Genomic DNA, 21,902 nt, shown 5'->3' on the forward strand with positions numbered 1-21,902 from the left:
ATCCCACAGCTGGGCTTAACGGGGTCTGGGTCTCAGCCCACGGACCCCCATGCAGTGCTGGCAAGGCCCCAATCCCTATCTCTGCACCATCATGGTCTGGTCAGTGCGTGGGCTGCTGAGCACACGGCTCTTCACAGGCAGGCCTGCCCCATGGACACCACTCCCCATGCAGCAGGGTGCAGACCCCACCGAACATCTCCCAGCTAGGCCCCTTCTCGATGCAATCCCCGCCGAGTGTCTCCTTGCCAGGCCCTGATGGGCACAGCCCCCCGCCCCCAGCAACCCCCCAGGCTCTGCACTCCCCAGACTGTCTTTCCCCCAAAGCCCTGGCTGGTGCCGCCCCACCCACAGGAGTGCAGCAGCAGCTGCAGCCTCTCACAGCCAGGGACCAGGGCTGTTTGGGTTACTGCTAGAACAGCTTCGTAAATATTTATCCCGGGAACCAGTGGAGGGCAGCTCCCCCCGCCCACCTCATCCCGCAGGCATCTGCAGGGGGGTCCAGCCGGGCACCATGCTCCAGTGGGGCCGGGGGCTCTGCACGCTAGCAGCTTGGCCCCGCCCCTCCTGGCCAGACCCCTTTGTGATTCAGGGCTCTCCCAGCTGGAGCAAAAGGAGAGCTCAGGCTTGACATGAAGCCCCTGCAGCCCTGAGCCCATGCAATGCATTGATCCACCACTGCCAGGCCCAGCACTTTCCCACACAGTCTAGTCCTCCCCTCCAGCGTCCCCCACCCTCCTCCTGGCCCTGCTCTAACCACTACACACCCCCACCACGAGATGGAACCCAGGAGTCCTGCCTTCCAGCCCCCCTGCTCTAAGCCCTGAACATCCCTTCCCCCACCCCGCCCAGGGATGGAACCCAGGAGTCCTGCCTCCCAGCCCTCCTGCTCTAAGCCCTGAACATCCCTCCCCACACCCCACCCAGGGATGGAACCCAGGAGTCCTGCCTCCCAGCCCCCCTGCTCTAAGCCCTGAACATCCCTCCCCCAACCCCGCCCAGGGATGGAACCCAGGAGTCCTGCCTCCCAGCCCTCCCACATGTTCCGACCACTTGACCTTCAGTGAGGGCAGCTCCAGTTCCCTGGAGATATGCAGGAAAGGGGGGAGTGCAAGGGCAGGCTTACCTCAAACTCTCTCCCTGCCCCTGCCTGTCACCCCCACCCCCTCACTGCTCCCGCACCCTGCTCCACACCCTACTCCGCTCTCCCAACCCCTGCTCCACCACCCACCACTGAGCAGGACTTTGCATCCTACCTCCAACAGAACAGATCCAGCAGCCAGGAGGAGATGGGAGAGATGGGGGGAAAAGGGCTGAGGGGAATGTGGGCAGGGAGGAGAGAGAACAGTAATAGGGGAGGATGTGCAGAGATGGGGGTGGGAGCAGAGTTGTTGGAGGGGGCACAGGAATGGGGGTGGGAGCAGAGGTGGGGGAGGAGCAGAGGCGGGAGGGGGCACAGGAATAGGGTGGGGCCAGAGGTGATGGGGAAAAGATGGGAGGTGAGAGGGGCAGGGAGGGGGCTGGGGCTGAGGCCTGGAGCCCATACCCTGGATCGCCTGGGAACCCCGGCCCAGACCCTGGAGAGCGGCTGACGATTCTGCCCCCACCCTGGGCCCAGCGCCCGCAACTGGAGCGTTCCTCCCGCAGCAGCCTGAGCGCCCCCTCCCCACCGCTGCCCCCGATCAGAATTAGCCTCCGCTCCCCTCCCAAGGGAGCTGCTCCGCCCCACTCCACCCCACCACCTGCCACGCCAGGACCCCTCCCTGCCCAGCCCAACCCAGCCTCCTGCACCATGCCCCCTCCCCTCCCCACCGTTCCCGCCCCCCGGCCCACTGCACCATGCCCCCTCCCCTCCGTTCCCGCCCCCCAGCCCACTGCACCATGCCCACTGTTCCCGCCCCCTCCCCACAGCCCACTGCACTATGCCCCCTCCTCCCCAGCCCACCACACCATGCCCCCTCCCCTCCGTTCCCGCCCCCCAGCCCACCGCACCATGCCCCCTCCCCTCCGTTCCCGCCCCCCAACCCACCGCACCATGCCCCCTCCCCTCCGTTCCCACCCCCCAGCCCACCGCACCATGCCCCCTCCCCTCCGTTCCCGCCCCCCAGCCCACCGCACCATGCCCCCTCCCCCCACCGGCCGCCCCGCCCGGGCTCCGGCCCCGACCCCGACCCCGACCAGCGGCCACCCGACGGCGCAGGACCCGGGGCGGGAGGCGGCCTCTGGCCGCGGGGCTCCTAGCGGGGCCTGGGACCCGGTCCCCGCAGCGCCGGGCGCCATGGCTCGTTCACTCTGAAACCCACCGACGGCCCCGCCCCCCCCCCCCAGGGCGCCACGTGGCCCCGCCCCGGCTGGGCCTCTTGTCATGTGACCCCAGCAGCGGGTTCGTCACGTGGGTTCATCGGATCATGTGACCGACTCTGCTCTTGACCTCGATTCGGGCTGGGGACAGACGGGACGGGATGGAGGCGCGGTAACGGGGGGAGGGGGAACGGGGTCCCCCCGGCGTGGGAGGGGGGAAGAGCTGCGGGGGGGCGGGGTCTCCCCGGCGGGGAGAGGGAGAGGGAGAGGGGGAAGGGGAAGGGGAAGGTGAAAGAGCGGCGGGGGGAGGGGGAACGGGGTCTCCCTGGCGGGGGCGGGGGAAGGAGAAGGAGCTGCAGGGGGGGCGGGGTCTCCCCGGGAGGGGGAGGGGGAACGGGGTCTCCCTGGCGGGGGAAGGGGAAGGAGCGGCGGGGGGGCGGGGTCTCCCCGGTAGGGGGAAGGGGAAGGAGCTGCGGCGGGGCAGGGTCTCCCCGGCGGGGGAGGGGGAGGAGCTGCGGGGGGGCGGGGTCTCCCCGGCGGGGGAGGAGCGGTGGGGGGAGGGGGAACGGGGTCTCCCCGGTAGGGGGAAGGGGAAGGAGCTGCGGGGCAGGGTCTCCCTGATCCAGCCCTGATGCTGTCCACTGTGCTTTCGGTGGCAGGTTCCTGCTTGTGGTCGCTGTGAGTCTCGGGGGCTGGTGCCTCTCCCAAGCGGGCCCAGAGCCGGACCAGAGTCTCCAGTAAGTGCTGCCCCGTGGGTGGGAACTGAGCACCCAGTGCTGGGTTCTGCTCTGCCTGAAGGCCACCCCTCCCGCCGCTCCCTTTTTCTCACCCATGCACCTGGAATATCTGGGGGCAGCGCCCTGCTGGGTGGGGCAGAGTCCTGGCTCAGGGGTGGCTGGAGCTCCCAGCGTAACTGAGTTTCCCCGCACCCTCTCAGAGGGGATGCTAGCCCATTGCGGCCTCTACACAGGAATATTTTGGGGGCCCCCGTGAGTCGCTCTACTTATGCCTAGCACCAGCTCTGCTCATGCTGTTTGGGCCCCACTCCATCCTGCTGGGTCACCACAGGATCGCTCTTCCCCTCAGAGTCCCTGTTGGATGGAGCCACGTGGGCCGGGTCGCTCCCTTGGACGAGCTTGTGTTGACCTTTGCTCTCAGGCAGCAGAACTTGGAGCATCTGGCGAAGCTGGTGGGAAGAGTCTCGGACCCCGATTCACCTCAGTATGGTAACTGCCCCGGAGACAGCAGGGACCGAGGGCGATCTTTCAGAGGGCCTTGGGGCTGTTCATGCAGCTGGCCCCTGCTTTCCCCACCCCCTTGCCCGGGGAGCATATCTTTGCCCAGCCAGTGCAGTTGCTTCTGGGCGCAGGTGCTGTGAAGAGCAGAATCTGACAACATGGGGGAAAACATGCTGTGGTGGGAGTCCAAGGGCACAAATATGGAGATGTTTCACTGGGACATCGGGAGTGCTGGACTCCTCCACGAGAGAACTGCCTTACTGCCCCCCCCCTTTCCCCACTCGCCTCCTGGGTGGGGGCCAACTAGCTGTTGCCTCTGCCCTATGCTGCAGGAAAGTACCTGTCACTGGAGGAGCTGCGCACACTTGTCCAGCCATCTCTCCTCACGCTCAGCACCGTGCACAAGTGGCTGGGGGCCTACGGCATCAAGGGCTGCAAGACCATTAGCACCTTGGACTTCCTAGAGTGCGTGATGCCAGCAAGGTGAGTCCCTTGGCCGGGGGGTGGGGCTGGGGCTGAGCTGTGTGGAAGTGGTCTGTGGTCTGTGTTGGGTCAGGGATGTAACCCTGCATAGGGTCCCATGCTGTGTGATCGTTGACCCCTGCCCAAGTGGTGGGGGCTGCGTGGCATTGGGCCATCTCTGCATCAATCTGGGGCTGGATTGTTCAGGGGAATTGCTTCCTCATGTTTCCGGTGTTGGCCAAGAAATGCCTGCAGGTCTCAAGTGTCACAGAGTTTAAGACCAGAAGAGACCACCAAATCTTCCAGTCTGATCTTCTGCATATTGCAGGCCACCGCCGTTCTGTCCTTGCGGTCTGCCTTGTGGTCACTCACAAGCCTAAAATAAAGCGGCTGAACCTATGTTTCCAGGCATGTTGTTTGGTCCATCGCATGTCACCAGGGATTTGGGATTTTACATATCCTTGGCATTTTGTTAGCCAGGCTCCAGGCTGATGGTGATTATGAAAATACTTTTGTAAATCCACAGTATTTTTCATCAAAGCACTTGGTGCTAGGTCTCGTCTGAGTAGATTTAACTGGTCTGATGTACATCCATACGTAACTGGTGGTATGTCGTTCCAAAGCACGTCTCATACTCTGTCAGGTAGCTCTTAACAACACAGCTGTACAGGGCATTTGTTAGTGGCTTGGCTTCTCTTCCCAGTGTCACACAGTACTTCTCAGTTGTCTTATTGCTTCCAGTATCAGCTCCTGATACGTAAACCCTAATTTCCCCATCTGTACGCAGCTAGCTATCCCTGGGTCACTGTGCACCCTAGTCCAGCTATCCAGGATTAATGTGACTGCTTTTCCATGCAATTTGTTGCATGCTTCCACCCTCAAGCCGTCAGTAGCAACATCTAATAGTTCCCCTTCTGTCTGCTTTCGATTGGGTAGTTTGTAGCCTAACCTTCGGCAGCTGATCGTTGCTTGAAAAGTTGGATGCTCAGTGTGATGAAGTGGGGATTTTCCCTTGTTATGTTGTATGTGAGTCTTACTGTTTTGCATGAATGCTATGTGTGCCTCAGTTTCCCTGTGTATTGTGTCAATGTGTAGGTGGTGGGAATGAGGGAGTGTGATTCTTGCAGAGGCTGCTCCAGCTGCCTGCACTGATGCTATGACCGCCCCTTCGTAACTTCAGACCCAGGAAGGTCAAAGCTGTGTAAGCTTCTTGCCCTGGAGACCGTATGCTCAGAGAGAGGAGGCTCCCCCAGAGTCCTGACTGGCTTCGTATGGAGTAGTTTCAGAGCATCGCCCTGGTGACTCCGTAACACTCAGTAACAGAAAAGGGAATATTACAGTGGTAAAAAAATTCTGGAATTTTCATGTCTGTCTTTTGTTTCAGTTCTGGAGTTGGTTTTGCTACAAACATAGCCATTTGTGGTTGAAGAACAGTGGTACTTCCTCCTTGTTGTCTTTGGCCGACTGAGATCTGGCTTCCTTTTGATGTACTTGGCAATGTGATATTATCAGTACCTACAGCCACAGTTGCCAAGGTGAACTGAAAAGAATGTCTAGGTTGGAGGGAAACTGGTGCTCAGATTTCTCTGGTCAGGGAAAGCATGGTCAAAGAGACTGACATATATTACCTGGCATAGGGAAAATATGGAATTTCTGTGACTTTGGCTAACGTGCATTTGGAGTGGGAAGTTCTGTAGAGTAGCTTAAAAGTTGGGGAGTTGGATTGTATTCCAATAGAAATGCTGGTAGGAAATGATATTTTGAACATGTCCAAACAGTCAAACTGGGTCAGGTCAATGGTCCATCTAGCCCAGTATCCTGTCTTCCAATAGTGGCTGGTGCCAGGTGCTTCAGAGGGAATGAACAGAACAGAGCAACTTCTCAAGTGATCCATCCCCTGTTGTCCAGTCTCTTCTGGCAGTCAGAAGTTTAGGGACACCCAGAGCATGAGGTTGTGTCCCTGTCATGTTGACTAATAGCCATTAACTGACCTATCCTCCATGAATTCATCTAATTCTTATTTGAACCCAGTTCTACTTTGGCCTTCCCAATATCCCTTGACAATGATTTGCACAGGTTGACTGTTCGTTATGTGAAAATGTGCCTCCTTAAGTTTGTTTTAAACCTGCTGCCTGTTAATTTCGCACTGATGGCCAAATCAAACAAGAGGTGTGGTATGGTAAAAATGCTTGTGACTGATCTTTTGACGTGAGGGCTGTGGTACTGGTGCTAATCCCTGTGAAAAGATACAAAATGCAGAACTCTCATGAGGGACCTTTTGAAGTGGTAGAAAGGTGCATTTGTTCACCCTGTCATTTTAAAAGCCCTCACAGTAAAACTGCCCCACGAACAGTACGTACAAATACGCTTAAAGCCAGTCACAGTAGGGAAGCAGGGCCAAATTAACCATTTGTGGGCCCAGCGCCAAACATGCTTGTGGGCTCCATGGGGGCAAAGGCCGGGGGAAATGAGTCCCTGGAGCAAGGGACCAGCTAGAGGCAACAGGCGGGGCATGGCGGGGGGACTGGTCCGCCCAGCCCAGTGCAAGGGAGCTGTTTACAAACTGGCAGCTGCTAGACATATGCAGGCCTGCCCGGTCCTGTGCAGCTAGCGTGCCCCTTCCCCTCGGGAGCGGGCCCATGCCACACCACAGCCCTTGCCCCCATCCCATTATCACCCAGACCTGCTATGCCCAGAGCCCCTCAGCCCTCCCACCCAAATGCACAGTGCCCTGCACATCACCACAACTGCCCAGCACCCTACACAGAACCCCCACTCCCTAGCACCCCAACACACAGATCTCCCCCACCTCCCAGTGCCCTTCCTCACAGCCCTCCCACCACAACTACACAGTGCCCTCCACAGACCCCTCAGAGACCCACTCCCCCACACCCTGACCCCTGGCCGCACTTATCAGACCTGCTGGAAGGTGACTGTGTCTGCCAGGCTGAGCTGCCAGCGCAGTTGGGGCCGGTCCTGATCCCAGGGCAGGGAATCGCTCCAGCCCCTCGGAGGTGGCACAATCAGCCAGGCCAGTGCCTGCTCCCAGCCAGGCTTCCTCAGGACCCACTTGCCTGGCGGGGCCCAGTCAAGCCCCCCGCATTGGCCGAGACTGGCCAGGCTTCTGCACCGGTCCCAGGTGGCTCAGCTCTGGGGAGGCAGGCGGGACCCCACAGGTGGTGAGCAGCAGAGACAGCCTGGAGCTGAAGCTGCACTGGGATGGGGTGGAGAGGAGCTGGTGGGGTGGCCAGGGGGCTGCCGGGGCCTCGGTGTGCAGCGTGAGCGGGCCAGGCCGGGGCCCCTTCTGAGTGTGGGCCCAGCGCCATGGTGCCACTGGCACCATTGTAAACCCAGTACCGCAGGGAAGCAATGGTAAATGTGATTTGTTGTATTGAAGGAGAATCTGAGGTCTCCAACCTCATTGATTTGGTTACTGAATTCCAAAATGACTCATCCCGTGAAAGCATTGAGGTACGCCATAATATAACACCACTTGAACAGACAGAGGTATTGTCTGTACTGCAAGTATACAAGCAAATGTTCTCTAGCAAACCAGGACAATGACCCATAAAATCATCACTTTGACTGTTATAATTCTTGATCATAACATGAATTATAACATTCAAAAAGCAGTCGGAGAACACTTTAATCTTCCTGGTCACTCGATTACAGACCTAAAAGTCGCAATATTACAAGAAAAAAACTTCAGAAACAGACTCCAACCAGAGACTGCTGAGTTGGAATTAATTTGCAAACTGGACACCATTAAATTAGACTTGAATAAAGACTGGGAGTGGATGGGTCGTTACACAAAGTAAAATTATTTCCCCATGCTTATTTTCCCCCCCTACTGTTACTCTCATCTTCTTGTCAACTGTTGGAAATGGGCCATCCTTATTACCACCACAAAAGGTTTTTTTCTCCTGCTGATAATAGCTCACCTTAATTGATCGCTCTTTTTATAGTGGGTATGGCAATACCCATTGTTTCATGTTCTCTGTCTATATATCTGTCTTCCTACTGTATTTTCCACTGCATGCATCCGATGAAGTGGGTTTTAGCCCACGAAAGCTTATGCTGAGATAAATTTGTTAGTCTCTAAGGTGCCACAAGTACTCCTTTTCTTTTTGTTCTGTCTGTTATTACTTGAAACCACTTAGATCCTACTTTTTATACTTTTGTTTGTTAATGAACCCAGAGTAAGTGATTAATACCTGGGGGAGCAAACAGCTGTGCATATCTCTCTATCAGTGTTATAGAGGGTGGACAATTTATGAATTTACCCTGTATAAGCTTTATACAGAGTAAAATGGATTTATTTGGGGTTTGGATCCTACTGGGAACTGGGTGTCTGGTGACCTTGCCCTTGCCCTAGTCCATCACTGCTCCGACTGGCCCCAGCCCCCCATTGCTGCACTGTCGGTAATGGGGAAGTCAGGCAGAGGCGTGCGTGTCTCTGTGGTGTCAGCCTTCTGGGCTACCAGCACTCTGGTGTCAGCTGGTGCTGATTCTAGTGCCTCTGCTGTGGGGAGCAAGGGACAATGTCTGTTTCACTGCTGGTAGGCTCCCTGCTATGAAACTGAGCCCTCCCAGCTGCCAGCTCGGGCTGTCTGCCCCGGGGTGGGGTGTGATTCCAGCTGTGAGCCCCGGAGCCAGGGGGGGATCCAGCTATGAGCCCAGGGGCAGGGGGCCAGGTTCCAGCTGTGAGCCCCATGCTGGGCTGACAGCCAACAGGCCCTGACTACATCGCCCTAAGCGCTGCGCCTCTTGCGGAGGTGGAGTTGTCAAGGCTGTCTAGGAGGCAACTTGCCTTGGCGGGAGCACCATTGTGGTGTAGACACTTACAGTTAGGGCAGATCAGCTGCCTTACCGCCCTAACTCTGTAGCATAGACCAGGCCTGAGAGTCAGCAGCCTCCAATTCCCTTCTCTCCTCCTCCATCGCTGCTCATGACATCAGCTGCTCTCAGAGCACTGAGCTAAGGGGAGGAGACCCAGCATGTGGTGAGACAGAACATTTGCTTTTCAGTTCACTTAGCTTGTTAAGTTAGGGGTGAGCTTGCGCTTTGCGCCTTTATTTTCATTTTGTAACAATCTTGAGCATCATTCCTTGAAATCACTTAAAATCTGTCTCTCTGTTGTTAATAAAAGTGTCTTATTGTTTTATCTTAACCAGTCTGTCTGGATTGCATGTGGGAAGCTCTGTTTGGGATAGCAAGGCTGGTGCATATCATTCTCCTGTGAAAGGATAGACCTTTCATGTGCTTGCATTGTTCAGCAGTGCCAGACGCACGTTTCTGGGAGACGAGGCTGTGGCTAGGACTTTGCGGATGTCTCCCTGTACGTAGTTTATGAAGGACTGGTCAGAGGGCTCCTGTGTCTAGCGGGGAGTGAATGCACATGCTGATGGCGTTGAGCAGGCACATGCTGATGGCTCTGACAAGCGCTGCAGTATAACAGGCCCCAGGTTTGAGAATTATGGGGACGCAGCTGTTCGAGGGTCTAGCACGTACCCTGGGGAATGTCACAGTGTACAGAGTGTGAGCCGGGCCATGGCTGGGGGAGGGTAGTGCGGGGAGGGGCAGGGCTGCCTGAGTTCCAGCAGCCACAGGGATGGAGCTGGGAGGCGGTCCCCCTCTACCCCAGGCTGATGGGTGGCGTTTGATTCTCGCAGCACAGCAGAGCGTCTCCTGCCAGGAGCCCGGTTCCATCGCTATGTGAACGGCCAGCGCAGCGCTGTGCGCTCCCCTGTCCACTACACCCTCCATGAGGAGCTGGCTGAGCATATTGACTTTGGTATGAGCTGGCCTGGGCTGGGGGGAAGGGCTGCGTGTTCCCAGCGCTGTGGAGACCTGGAGAGCTCATGCAGGCTCACCTGGTGTGTGAGATGTGCTAACCCAAGCACCTGCTGCTCCCGGCTGGCTCCTGCAATTCCTCAGCCACTCCACTCTCCTTCTTGGCCGGTCAGGCCCCTCCTACTCCCAGACATGGTACCAGTGTCCCTAGGCCTGTCCTGGGGTCTCTACTCTGCAAATGGGTAAACAGGCCACGCATTATTAACTAGTGTTAGTCAAGCCTGATGCTCCCACCCCCGCCGTGCGAGGTGAAAGATATGGGGTGACGTTACCTGCCACTACCATGCAGCCACCTCTGGGGTGGGAAGCAGCAGCTACTCAGCAACGACACAAGAACACTAGGGAGCATTTTGGGATAGGAGGTGAAGAGGAGTCTTAGCTCTTCCCTGCAGGGAGGCATGGAAACGGTTTGGTTGTAGGGGTATGCTGACTCTGGGGAGCCTGCTGGGCACTGGGGCTGCACTGACCCCAAGGGGAGAGCGCCCATCTTGCAACACCTGGCTCTTTGTGGGTGATCTCTCATCCGCACATGGGCCAGCCCCGCCCTGCTGGGGCAGAGGTCTGGGAGGCTCCCAGTGCAGAGTGAATGAGCTTTCACTGCTCCCATGCAGACCAGAAAGGAGGAGGGGCTAGAACAGACCCCCCCACACACACCCCACTGGAGACGCAGGCCCTAACCCTGCCTCTTGTGCTTTCTCCTTGGCATCCAGTGGGTGGCCTGCACCGGTTCCCTGCGGAAAGGAAGATGGTGACCAGAGCTTCGAGGAAGGAGGAGGCGATGGCACGGTACCAGCAGAGGAGGGTAGCTTTCCATCTGGGCGTGACGCCCGCTGTCATCCGCAAGAGATACAACCTGACGGATGGGGACATCGGGGCATTGCCCAATAACAGCCAGGCCTGTGCCCAGGTAACCGTGGTGACACCCTTCCGTGACAATAGCCATGCTTGAGCCCAGGTAACCATGGTTACACACACGCCCCATAACAGTGGCCTACCTGTGCCCCAGGATCTATGGGAACCCCACCTGTTGACAGCAGAAGCGAGGCCAGTGTGGAGGCACCGAAGCCGGCTCAGGGACAGCCAGTGGGGATCCCAGCAGGGGGTGCGCGCTTGTCCCAGTCTGGGAGCCTGGGGGATGGATAGTGCTCTGGGTGGGGGAGGAATGTCACACCGTCCCTGCCTGTCCCCGCAGTTCCTGGAGCAGTATTTCCATCCGGCCGACCTGGCGGAGTTCATGTGGCTCTTCGGAAGCAGCTTTGGGCACCGTTCCCAGGTTGACCAGGTGGTCGGGCACCAAGGGCTGGGCAAGGCAGGGCTGGAGGCCAGCCTGGATGTGGAGTACATCATGAGCACAGGTGCCAACATCTCCACCTGGGTCTTCAGTAATGCAGGTACTGACCCCACCCTGACACAGGCCCAGCCTTTGTGCCCCCCCTCACATCCTCCCCATACACATACAGGCCTCCACGCAGGTACTGACCCACCCCGACACGAGCCTGTGATCTCCTCCCCTCCCCCACCACCATGCAAGTACCGACCCCATCCCGACACAGGCGTGTGCCCCCCAATAAACCCACATTGATTGGCATTAATTATTATCCTCCTTTACTTCTTTACTAATCGAGTCCTGTATCCGCCACTCCATTATCTTAACTTGGGGGGGAGGGATAGCTCAGTGGTTTGAGCATTGGCTTGCTAAACCCAGGGTTGTGAGTTCAATCCTTGAGGGGGCCATTTAGGGATCTGGGGCAAAAATTGGGGATTGGTCCTGCTTTGAGCAGGGGGTTGGACTAGATGACCTCCTGAGGTCCTTTCCAACCCTGATATTCTATGATTCTATGATCACCAACAAACCTATAATTTCCCAGGCTGTCCCATTTACGGTCTCTTTGAATATTGGCACAATGTGAGCTTTCTTCCAGTCCTGTGGATCTTCCCCAGTGCTCTAGAACTGATTGAACCACTTACGTTGGATTTCAGGAAGCTGCTTGGCCAGCTCTTTTTATCTCTCTTGGGTGCAAGAGAGATTGAAACGACTGGGAGAAGTGATACGAATGAGAGGTGACATGAGAAAAGTCTATCACTACTGATTGATCAAGAGAAGGGAGATTGTGGGCTTCTGTTTTTCCGGTCTCTCAGCAACGGGACAGGGGGACAATCAGTGACATGGAAAGGAAATACTTTTTCATGGTATATGTAATTAGCCTGTGGAACTCACTGCCATAGGATGCATCTGAGGCCAAGGACTTGGCAAGACTAAATGAGGGACGGGCCATTCGCTGACTGCAATGAGTATAGTGAGTAACAGTTCTGGCAGGCATGTTATATCGTCTCTATTAGTGCCCAGGATGAGACCTGGGGGCTAGAAGTACTCTAACCCATGTTATGTTCCTGCACTGCTTTCCCTCTCCTGGGCCTTCTCTGCTCTGCCCCATGGGGATGGAGGCTCCAGATGGGGCTGATCCTTCTCTGCTGCCCCTTTCAGGGAGGCATGAGAGCCAGGAGCCCTTCCTGGCCTGGCTGCTGCTGCTCAGTAACACGTCCTCTCTGCCCTTGGTGCACTCGGTGAGCTACGGCGACGATGAGGACAGTCTGTCCAGGGCCTACATGAAGCGTCTCAATTGGGAGTTCATGAAGGCTGCTGCACGGGGCTTGACTCTGCTCTTTGCCTCAGGTACACACAGCCTGCCTGCGCCTCTTGCCCTCAGCTGCCTTCCTCCCTGGGAGCGCGTGGATCCTGCTGGCTGTGCCCTATGGACACTGCTGAGACCCAGGAGTTCCCCTGGTCACTCCCTGCAGCACTCGGGTGGGGAGGTGGGTGCCTGGCTCCTGGCCCCAACAAGGGTCCAGGCCTCACCGGCCATCCCCTTCGGCCCCGTCTGTCACCGCCACCCACAGGCCAGGCTGACCCAGAACTCCTGCCTTGCAGGTGATGAGGGAGCTGGCTGCAGAAAGCTTGCTGAAGGGAGGCACACTTTCCGGCCCAGCTTCCCAGCCTCCAGGTAAAAGGGTGGGGAGGGCTGGGAAGTCTTGGGCAGACAATGCTGCAACCCTGGCCTCAAGCTCAGCATGCAGTGCCCTGGCCAAGCGGCATGGGGGGGCGCAGCCTGTTACAACTCCTGGCCCTGCTCTGCCCTGGGCTGAGTGCTCCTGGCAGAGCCCCAGCCAGGAGATTTGGGGCTGCTGTGGCAGAGATGGGGAGAAGCAACACAGACGAGATTGGAGGGTGAGAGCAGGGGAGGTGGTGAGAGAAGGCCGGACGGGGGCAGGCCAGGCAGGGAAGGCCGGAGGGGCGGGCCAGGTGGGGCAGGCAGGAGGGGAAGGCTGGAAGGGTAGGCGGGTCAGGGCAGGCTGGAGGGGGAAGGCGGTGGGGGCAGGCAGGAGGGGAAGGCGGGCCGGGGCAGGCCGGGTGGGGGAAGGCAGGGAGGGCAGGCCTGGCTGGGAAGGCTGGAGGGACAGGCGGGATGGGGCAGACAGGAGAGGAAGGCTAAAGGGGAAGGCTGGTCAGGGCAGGCAGCAAGGTTCCCCAGGGAATGGAAAGGGGCTCAGAGACCAATGCAAACTGACTGAGAACTGGGGGCCTGAGCAATCCCAGGGCCATGCGGGGAGGGAGCCCTGAGAACTGCCAGCACTAGGGGGCAGTGGGGCCTGGAAGGCCAGAGAAGTGGGGGCTCCTGCAGTACTCGTGAGAGTTGTGGGAGCTGCTGGCCCCACAATGAGAAGCTGTCTCTGGTGGCCTGGCCAGTGCAGCTCCCCACGCCTGTCCCCACAGCCCCTATGTGACTACAGTGGGTGGCACAGCCTTTAAGAACCCCTTCCGAGTGACCTGGGAGGTGACAGACTATATCAGTGGCGGGGGCTTCAGCAATGTCTTCCCCATGCCTGACTACCAGGTACGTGTGGCTGGGCCGGGGTGTGGGGCTGGGTGCGGGAAGTGCAGCACGGTAGCTGGCAGGTTGGGTGGGGGCTAGGTTGGGGGGTTACTGGTGGGATGGGTTGGGGGAAGAGGCAGGATGGTGGCTGGGGGGGGTGGTGAGGGGCAGGATGGTGGCAGGTGGGGCGGGAGCAGGGGCAGGGCCCAGGTGCGAGGTTTCCCTCCCCATCTGTCTGTCTCTTCCAGGCTGCAGCTGTCAGGAATTTCTTGCACTCGGCCCCAAAGCTGCCACCCCGCTCCTACTACAACAGCAGCGGCCGTGCCTACCCCGACTTGGCTGCCCTGTCCGACAACTACTGGGTGGTGACCAACCGCATCCCCCTGCCCTGGGTGTCTGGGACATCGGTAAGGAGCAGCCCTAGGCAGGGCCGTGGGCGATGAGTCCCCTGACATCTCCAAGGTCCTGACGCACCTTTCCTCCCCCCGCCAGGCCTCCACCCCTGTGGTGGGGGGCATTGTGGCCCTGATCAACGACCGCCGTTTGCAGAAAGGTCTGCCGCCCCTGGGTTTCCTGAACCCTGCGCTCTACAAACTGCAGGAGAAGGGACCTAGTACCGCCCTCTACGACGTGAGTGGGGCTGAGGGGTGAAGTGTCAGCAGCTGTGGGCTCTGTGCAAGGGGAGGACGCAGGCCTGGGAGCTGGAGAGACGAGCCCTATCTGAGGGTGGAGGAAGAAGGGATCCCCCCTGGTTTGCCCTGGATCCAGGGGAGGGGACGGCCTGGCTGGGGCTGCTCCAGCCCCAGCCTTGGAGTGTTCTGTAGCTGGAACTCCCCCTCTGCAGGGCAGTGATTCCCCGTTGCCTTGCTCCTGGCTCTGTGCTTGTCTGCATGCGGTCGGGGCAGCTAGCGACTGCAGCGTGCACTTACTGAGCTCTCTGACTCCCCAGGTCACCATGGGCTGCCACCTGTCGTGTCTGGATGCAGCAGTGGAAGGGCAGGGGTTCTGTGCTGGCCCCTCCTGGGACCCCGTCACAGGCTGGGGTACCCCCAACTTCCCACAGCTCCTGAGAGCTCTGCTCAACCAGTGATGCCGGCAGCAGGAGGAAAGACCTGGGGCTAGACGGGTACACAGTGGGCTAAACCACAGGACCACCCCCATTCTCGCCCCCTCCCTCCCTCCTTCCCATCACATCTATCCTGAGCAGGGGCACCTTCCTCTGAGCTGTAGGGCCAAGGGGCAGGTCACTGCTCCTCCTGCCCCTTTACCTTAGTGAGCAGGTGGGGATTCAGGGCCTCCTGGAAAGAAACAGCTCAGGCTTCCCCCTACCTCGCGCTCAGGCCTGCTGGTGCCTCCCTCCAGTTATCTCAGGCGCTGCTACTCTGCAGCCTAGTGTGGCAGCTGAGCTGTGCATTCCCCTGCCTGGCCCCAGGCCCCCAGGAGGGGGTGACATGGTGGGAGCTGCTTTGGGGGAGTCCCGCGCAGGGAGGGGAGATGCTCTCACATGAACTTTCCTCAGGGGGAGCAGCGACAGCGCAAGGAAATAAGGGTCTTGGCGCTGGGAGTGTCCCCAGTAGTGCCGTGGGATGTGCTGATTCGGGGTTGGAGCAAATAAAACACCTGGCTGCCGCTGTTTACTGCTTCATGGACTCGGGGAATTTTGGCCTGCATTTTGGGATTCCTAGGTGTCTTTCGTTTCCTCTGTGCTGCGCCCAGTTATGGACAAGGTAAAGCAGAGCTGGAGAGCTGAGGCCTGTGTGTGATTGTTTTGTGCTATGAGTGGGTCATTAAAGGACTGGCTGAAACAAACCCTGTTGCTCATGGAGTCAGGAGGCCGGGAGATTCAGCCTAGCAGGTTTCCCCATCCCTGGTACTGCCCCCAGCCGGAGAACAAAGTGGGAAGGTGTCAGTGGCTGGCTTATGAGCTGGCCTTGGGAGAGACATGCATGACTGAGACCAAGGGCTTGTTACACAGTGGTTCTCCCAATGGTGCAGGTAATCCACCTCCCCAAGAGATGGTGTAGCTGGGGTGACAGGAATTTAGGGTGGCTTAACAATGACTCTCAATGTGGTGGGTTTTTCACATCCCTGAGGGATGTAGTTAAACTGAGTTAATATTCTAGCATAGAGCAGACCTAAGAACAAAGGGACAGAGCCAGATTGCCAAACTGGCTTTGACAGCAGCCTGGCTCAGGAGACCTGGCCATGTATGGGCCTGGCTGAACACTAAGGGCATGGCTACACTTGCAGATGTAGAGCACTTTGAGTTAAACCAGCTTCGCAGAGCACAGCAGGGAAAGCCCTGCAGCCTGTCCACACGGACAGCTGCAAGAACACTGGCATGGCCACATTTGCGGCACTTGCAGCGGCATTGGGAACGGTGTATTATGGGCAGCTATCCCACCATGCAAGTGACTGCAACGTGCTTTTCAAATGGTGGGGTGGAGTGTAACAGGGAGCGTGTTGTGTGTATGTGGCGGGAGACAGTGGGTTTTTGGGGGGCTGAGAGCATGTCAGCATGCTGGCTTGTAAGTTCAGACAACAGCAGACCCCCCCCAGCATTCCACACTAATGGTTGCTTTGTCTCAGAGCAGATAAGCAGCCAGCTGTCAGAAACAGAGCTTTCAAAGGGCATATCCTTGTTCCTGTAGCAGTTCAAAAACAATGACAAGAGGGGCCATGTGACTTAAGGGGATTATGGGACGTTTCCAGAGGCTGATCAGAGCGCAGTAATGCAACACCTCGTTCACACTGATGCTCGGGCGTTTCAGCTAAGACGCAGTAAGCGTCAGTCTTCTTGCTGAGGTGGAGTACCAGGAACACTCTAGCTGTGGGTGCCTTGCCAGTGTGGATGGGGAGTGAGCTGGGGCGTCCAGGGCTGCTTTAATGCACTCTAACTTGCAAGTGTAGCCAAGCCCTAAATTTCTGAGTGCTAACCTAAGGGCTCAGATGCTGTAGCCCAGGTGGAGAACAACAGTAATTTGTTCCCATGTGTGAAAAACCCTGGGTGGGGCTGCAGCATTATGCAGTATCAGCCTCCCCCAGCAGCCTAGATTTGCTGCAGGGAGCCCCTGAACGAGATAGGGATTGCAGGTACCCAGAGGCCCTCTGGGAGCCCAATGGGTCTGCCCTCCCACCTGGCTGGAACAGGGAACCTCTCCCTCACTTCTCTGGAACAGGGTATGTGCATGGACAGGGTGCTCCCTTTCACTCCCACCTGCCTAGGGCAGGGTACCCTCCCTTTGATGAAAAGGGAATTTTGGGTAATATTTCTAGGACCTCTGGGTGTACCTCAGTTTCCTCTGGACATTGCATTGTTAATCTAGTCACCAGTGTCACCTGGCACCCAGAGCCCTAGAAGGATGACTCCCCACTCTCTGAAGAGAAGCTGAAAATAACCCAGCTTGAGAAGCAAGGCCTGGGAAGGTGTGAGTGGGGGATGGGAGTTGGGGGCTCTCACCTGCAACCTGACCAAGGAGGTCAGTCTGGGAGAGACTCAGGGCCTGGACAAAGGGTTTAAAGTAGCCTGGCTGGGCTCTGGGCTGGCCAGCGTGGTCTGTGCTTTTCTTTTCAGCTCTCTAGGCTACCCTAAGGACTTCCCCAAACCCCATTGTGTCGGCAATGCTGTGCGAGCATCGCTGCTCGGACCTGCGTATCCCAGGCTTGCCCAGGACACTGCCTGCTTGGGCCTACCGAGCACAGCTCAGCCTGGCATGCAGAGGCGTTGGAGGCCAGGGCTCAGGCCGGGAGGGTGGGTGGCCTGTCCTGAAAGGAGAGGGAGACCCCAGGGGGTCTGACACATCACAGGGGCTCTTCCTAGGGACTGGTCCAAAGCTGAGGTGTAGTGCCAATCCTGGGGATCCCCAACACTCCCTCTTTCCCCACCCAGAACAGGGTGTCCCCTCTTTCACCCTGCCCCAATTACCCTCTATCATTGGGAATAGCCCCCCCAAAAAACAGCACACTGCCCCCCCATCTGGAACAGCCCCCCCAGAAGAGAGAACCCTACTCCCTGCCCCCACCTGGACCAGAACAGAGAACCCTGCTCCCCTCCCCCCCCCAGAACAGAGCATCCTGCCCCTGCCCCCACCCCTACCTGGAACAGCTCCCCCGCCCCCACCTGGACCAGCCCCCCCAGAACAGAGAACCCTGCTCCCCTCCCCCACCTGGAACAGCGCCCCCGCCCCCACCTGGACCAGAACAGAGAACCCTGCTCCCCTTCCCCCCCCAGAACAGAGCATCCTGCCCCTGCCCCCACCCCTACCTGGAACAGCCCCCCCCGAACAGAGAACCCTGCTCCCCTCCCCCACCTGGAACAGCGCCCCCGCCCCCACCTGGACCAGCCCCCCCCCAGAACAGAGAACCCTGCCCCTCTCCCCCACCCGGAACAGAGCATCCTGCCCCTGCCCCCGCCCCCACCTGGATCAGCCCCCCCCCCCCAGAACAGAGAACCCTGCCCCCCTCCCCCACTCGGAACAGAGCCCCCTCCCCGGAACACGGCACCCCGGGCCCCCGATGCACTTCCGGTCTGCGTCACGTGGGGCCCGCCCGGCTGCGGCGCCATGTAAGGCGGGTCCCCGCAACTCTATGGTTCCGCCGGGCGCCGCTCTGCTCCCGGCTCGAGAGCGGGCGGGAGCGGAACCCGCGTTCTCCAATCAGAGAGCAGCAGGGCGGGAGTTGCTTTGTGTGACAGCTCTCTTGGCCAATCCAGGCGGCAACGCTGCGCAAAGCACGTAGCGCTACGCACCCGGCGCAGGCAGGGAGGCGCGCGAACCCCGCCCGGCCCCGCCATGAGCGGCAGCGCGGAGCCTGACCCCGCCCCCGCGGCCCCGGCGCCCCCCGCCCCGGCCCCGCTCCCGGCCGGCGAGAGCAAACCCAGCCCGGCCGCCGCGGGCAGCGCGGCCCCGGGGCCTCCTGTGCCGGCGGGGGGCGGGGCGCGGGGGGCCGAGGGGGGGCCCGGCGGCCGGGGGCCCGGTGAGAGGGGGCCCGGCGGGGGGGACTCTGGCGGGCGGGGGGCCGAGGGGGGGCCCGGTGAGAGGGGGCGGGGACCGGGCTCCCGAGGGGGAGGGGCCTGGCGGGGGGGAACTCTGGGGGGTGGGGCGCGGGAGGGCGGGACCGGCGGGGGGGAACTCTGGGGGGCGGGGGGCCAAGGGGGGGCCCGGTGAGAGGGAGCGATCCCCGGGCGAGAGGGGCCCGGCGGGGGCGGGCTCCCGAGGGGTCGGGTCCCGGTGTGGGGAGGGGCGCGGGGTGTTGCTGCTTGTGCCTGGCTAGCCCTGACCTGTGTGTGTCTCTCTCTCAGGGCCCATCTCCACAGTGGTGGCTGCAGCTGCCTCCGACGGGCCCATGGCAAACGGGGTCTACGTGCCCCCCAGCGCGGCCAACGGAGATGTCAAACCCGTCGTCTCCACCACTCCCCTGGTAGACTTCCTGATGCAGCTGGAGGACTATACCCCCACGGTAGGGGCTCTGGGAGCTAGGACTCCTGGGTGCCATCCCTGGCTCGGGAGGGGGGTGGGATCCAGGACTCCTGGGTTCTATTCTCAGTGCTGGGTCTGGGGATTGGGTGTTTGAGCCGTGTTAGTCTGTATTCGCAAAAAGAACAGGAGGACTTGTGGCACCTTAGAGACTAACACATTTATTGGAGCATAAGCTTTCGTGAGCTACAGCTGAATTGAGCTATAGCTCACGAAAAGTTATGCTCCAATAAATGTGCTAGTCTCTAAAGGTGCCCCAAATACTCCTTTTTTTTGAGCCTTGTTAGTGCCACTGTGTGAATGGTTTAGGGCAAGGGATGGGAGGTAGCTAAAAGCTGGTCCCTTTTAATACTTTCCTGTCTTCCCAGATCCCAGATGCTGTCACAGGCTACTACCTCAACAGAGCTGGATTTGAGGCCTCCGATCCACGCATGTAAGTGATGCATGGTTCTATTTGGAAAATCCCCAACCACCCTGAGTAGGAGACCCCCTGTGTCAGGTCTTTGTGTTGTGGGGTCCAGCAGACACTCCTCAGCCCTGGCTGCTCATGCTCGGTGTTCTGTCTCAGGCTGCTCCGTTGCTTTCTCTGACTGCAGCATTCGACTCATCTCACTGGCTGCCCAGAAGTTTATTTCAGACATTGCCAACGATGCCCTGCAGCACTGCAAGATGAAGGGCACAGCTTCTGGCAGCTCCCGCAACAAGAGTAAGGTGAGGGTCTGCCCTGGGAAGGGGATGTGAGGGGACAGTCAGCAGGGCTGGGTATGACCCTGTCCCAGGGGGGCTGTTCCTCTGGCTTGGGCGCAAGGCCCTCCCACAGTGGTGGCCAAATTAAATTCAGCAGGGTTAAATGCAGAGTAAAGCCACTGGAGAACAGTACACCTCACAGGGTTTAAATTGTATTGTCTCAGGGAAGGGAGCTGGGTGTCAGTGCAGGCAGTGGAATGGAGACCTCTGCTTCGTGTACAACTTCAGGCAAAACAAGCAAACCATGTTTAGCTGTATAAGGAATAGGATGGAGAATATTCTAATGCCTTTGAAACAAGCTGTGATGTGGCCCCCTCTGGATGCTGCTGGGCTGGTACCCTGTCTCCCACAGGGTAGGGCGGAACGAGAGGGGCTCAGAAAAGGGCACCAGGAATGGCCAAGGGCCTGGAAAAACTCTTCTTTGTAGTATGCAGTGTTGGTCCCAGGATATTAGAGAGACAAAGATATTAGAGAGGTAAGGTTTTTTATTGGACCAGCTCCTGTTGATGAGAGAGTGGAGCTTCCACAGAGCTCTTCTTCAGGTCTGGGAAATCCAAACCAAGCAAAGCTTGTATTTAGCCGTGACACTTGGAGTTCATGTTAAATGGCTGTCATCAGGCTGTTTTGGATTTCTTGCATGATTTCCAGGTAACTTTCCTGACTGACTTTCTTCCAGTGTGTGGGAGCACGTGGTGATTTCTTGTTGGAGTGTGTGGTTCCTTAGGCTTTCTGAAGTCCAGCTGTAGGTAGTGGTCAGAGGGGTCTAGCCACTGAGATCTCTGGGGACGATGTGCTGTTTCTTGCCTTTGCTCAGGAAGTAAAGGTCACTGTTAGAGCTGTTGAGCTCTGTGTAAGCTGGATAGCTTGTCTCTCTCCAACAGAAGGTGGTCCAATAAAAGCGATACCTTCTCCAAGGAGAGACAAGGTTGGGGAGGGTGAGGGTACCTGGCAGCAGCTCCCCTACTTTTGCTGACCCTGCCTCCTGTCCCTACAGGATAAGAAGTACACACTGACCATGGAGGACCTGATGCCGGCGCTTGCAGAGTATGGCATCAACGTGAAGAAGCCGCACTATTTCACCTAGTGCCTGAACTGAGCCTGCAGGCCATGCCTTGGGCCTGGCCCCTCATTGGGTGAAAGCAGGAGCTCTTCTCTGGTCTGTTATTAAACAGTTGATTTTGGCTGGTGGTTTGTGTGTGAGGGGCTTTTTGCTTCCTCTGGCAGTGATAATGCCCTGCCCTGGCCCAGGGGTTGGTGTCAGGGGAACAGCCCTCAGGCTCTGCTCTGGGAATGGATATGCCATTCACTGGGCCTGTGGGGGGGCTGCTTGTGCAGGTGCTGTATGTCAATGCAGGGAGCTAACCTCATCCCCACACACTGGTGGGGGGAGGGTAGTGGGCTGGAGAACTCCCCCCCCCCCCTTTTGGGTTCTGTGTCTAACACTTGGGGGCAGCAACTGGGCGTGTTCAACTGGGGGTGGCCTTGGGCTGGGACTGGGAGGTGGGTGCACTTGACCTCTGGATCCTACAGATGGTGCTGCTGTTGTGGGCCTGCAGGCCAAGTGGCTGAACTTTGGGGGCTCCCCATGCCCTGCATTGCCTGGCGCCGGGTATGTGGAATGAGGGGCTGGCCCCACCCCATAGTGGGGAAAGGGTTGTGCGAGCTGTGTGCATGGCTAGGTGCTCCCATGGCCCACAAGGGTAAGCAGTGCTCGAGGTTCATGGTGCAGCAAGAGCCCAGCTCCTCCTTAAAACTCCTGCTGAGCTCCCTGGCCTGTGATCCTTCCCTAGTCATGGGGGCACCTCTGGCTCTGGAGGCCACAGCAGGGAGAGCCCTCTGCCCCAGAGGACAGCTGGAAGATTTGTGTCCCCCTAGCCAAGGCCAGACAGGCCCATTGTGATCACTAGCCTGACCCCCTCTCTAACAGGCCTGAGCCCTTCCCCCAAGAACTCCTAGAG

General features: G+C 58.7%; 2 protein-coding genes across 2 annotated transcripts; both read left to right on the forward strand.

Moving 5' to 3' along the window:
* Nucleotides 1–2,380: 2,380 nt before the first annotated feature.
* On the forward strand, nucleotides 2,381–15,474 carry TPP1 (tripeptidyl peptidase 1). The gene is made up of 13 exons (XM_077808244.1): nucleotides 2,381–2,470; nucleotides 2,958–3,035; nucleotides 3,385–3,524; nucleotides 3,869–4,019; nucleotides 9,671–9,792; nucleotides 10,562–10,758; nucleotides 11,044–11,242; nucleotides 12,337–12,525; nucleotides 12,781–12,853; nucleotides 13,624–13,744; nucleotides 13,972–14,130; nucleotides 14,216–14,353; nucleotides 14,673–15,474. The coding sequence occupies exons 1-13, from the start codon at nucleotides 2,460–2,462 to the stop codon at nucleotides 14,811–14,813; spliced, it is 1,719 nt and encodes a 572-aa protein (XP_077664370.1). The 5' UTR covers nucleotides 2,381–2,459; the 3' UTR covers nucleotides 14,814–15,474.
* A 3,024-nt stretch (nucleotides 15,475–18,498) lies between these two features.
* Nucleotides 18,499–21,125, forward strand: TAF10 (TATA-box binding protein associated factor 10). Its single transcript, XM_077808823.1, has 5 exons — nucleotides 18,499–18,697; nucleotides 19,023–19,180; nucleotides 19,566–19,630; nucleotides 19,794–19,908; nucleotides 20,939–21,125. Exons 1-5 carry the CDS (start codon nucleotides 18,514–18,516, stop codon nucleotides 21,026–21,028), a joined length of 612 nt encoding a protein of 203 aa, XP_077664949.1. The 5' UTR covers nucleotides 18,499–18,513; the 3' UTR covers nucleotides 21,029–21,125.
* The last annotated feature ends 777 nt before the right edge of the window (nucleotides 21,126–21,902 follow it).

This window comes from Eretmochelys imbricata, chromosome 1 (genome assembly GCF_965152235.1).
Source record: "Eretmochelys imbricata isolate rEreImb1 chromosome 1, rEreImb1.hap1, whole genome shotgun sequence".
Classification (NCBI taxonomy): Eukaryota; Metazoa; Chordata; order Testudines; family Cheloniidae; genus Eretmochelys; species Eretmochelys imbricata.

Excerpts from the sequence above, each read along its gene's own strand:
- TPP1 (XM_077808244.1), top strand. Across the intron at positions 3,525-3,868 it reads CCCCGATTCACCTCAGTATG|GAAAGTACCTGTCACTGGAG; the intron begins GTAACTGCCCCG and ends CCTATGCTGCAG. Across the intron at positions 14,354-14,672 it reads CTAGTACCGCCCTCTACGAC|GTCACCATGGGCTGCCACCT; the intron begins GTGAGTGGGGCT and ends CTGACTCCCCAG.
- TAF10 (XM_077808823.1), top strand. The coding sequence starts at position 18,514 with ATGAGCGGCAGCGCGGAGCCTGACCCCGCCCCCGCGGCCCCGGCGCCC. Across the intron at positions 18,698-19,022 it reads GCCCGGCGGCCGGGGGCCCG|GGCCCATCTCCACAGTGGTG; the intron begins GTGAGAGGGGGC and ends TCTCTCTCTCAG. Across the intron at positions 19,909-20,938 it reads GCTCCCGCAACAAGAGTAAG|GATAAGAAGTACACACTGAC; the intron begins GTGAGGGTCTGC and ends CTGTCCCTACAG.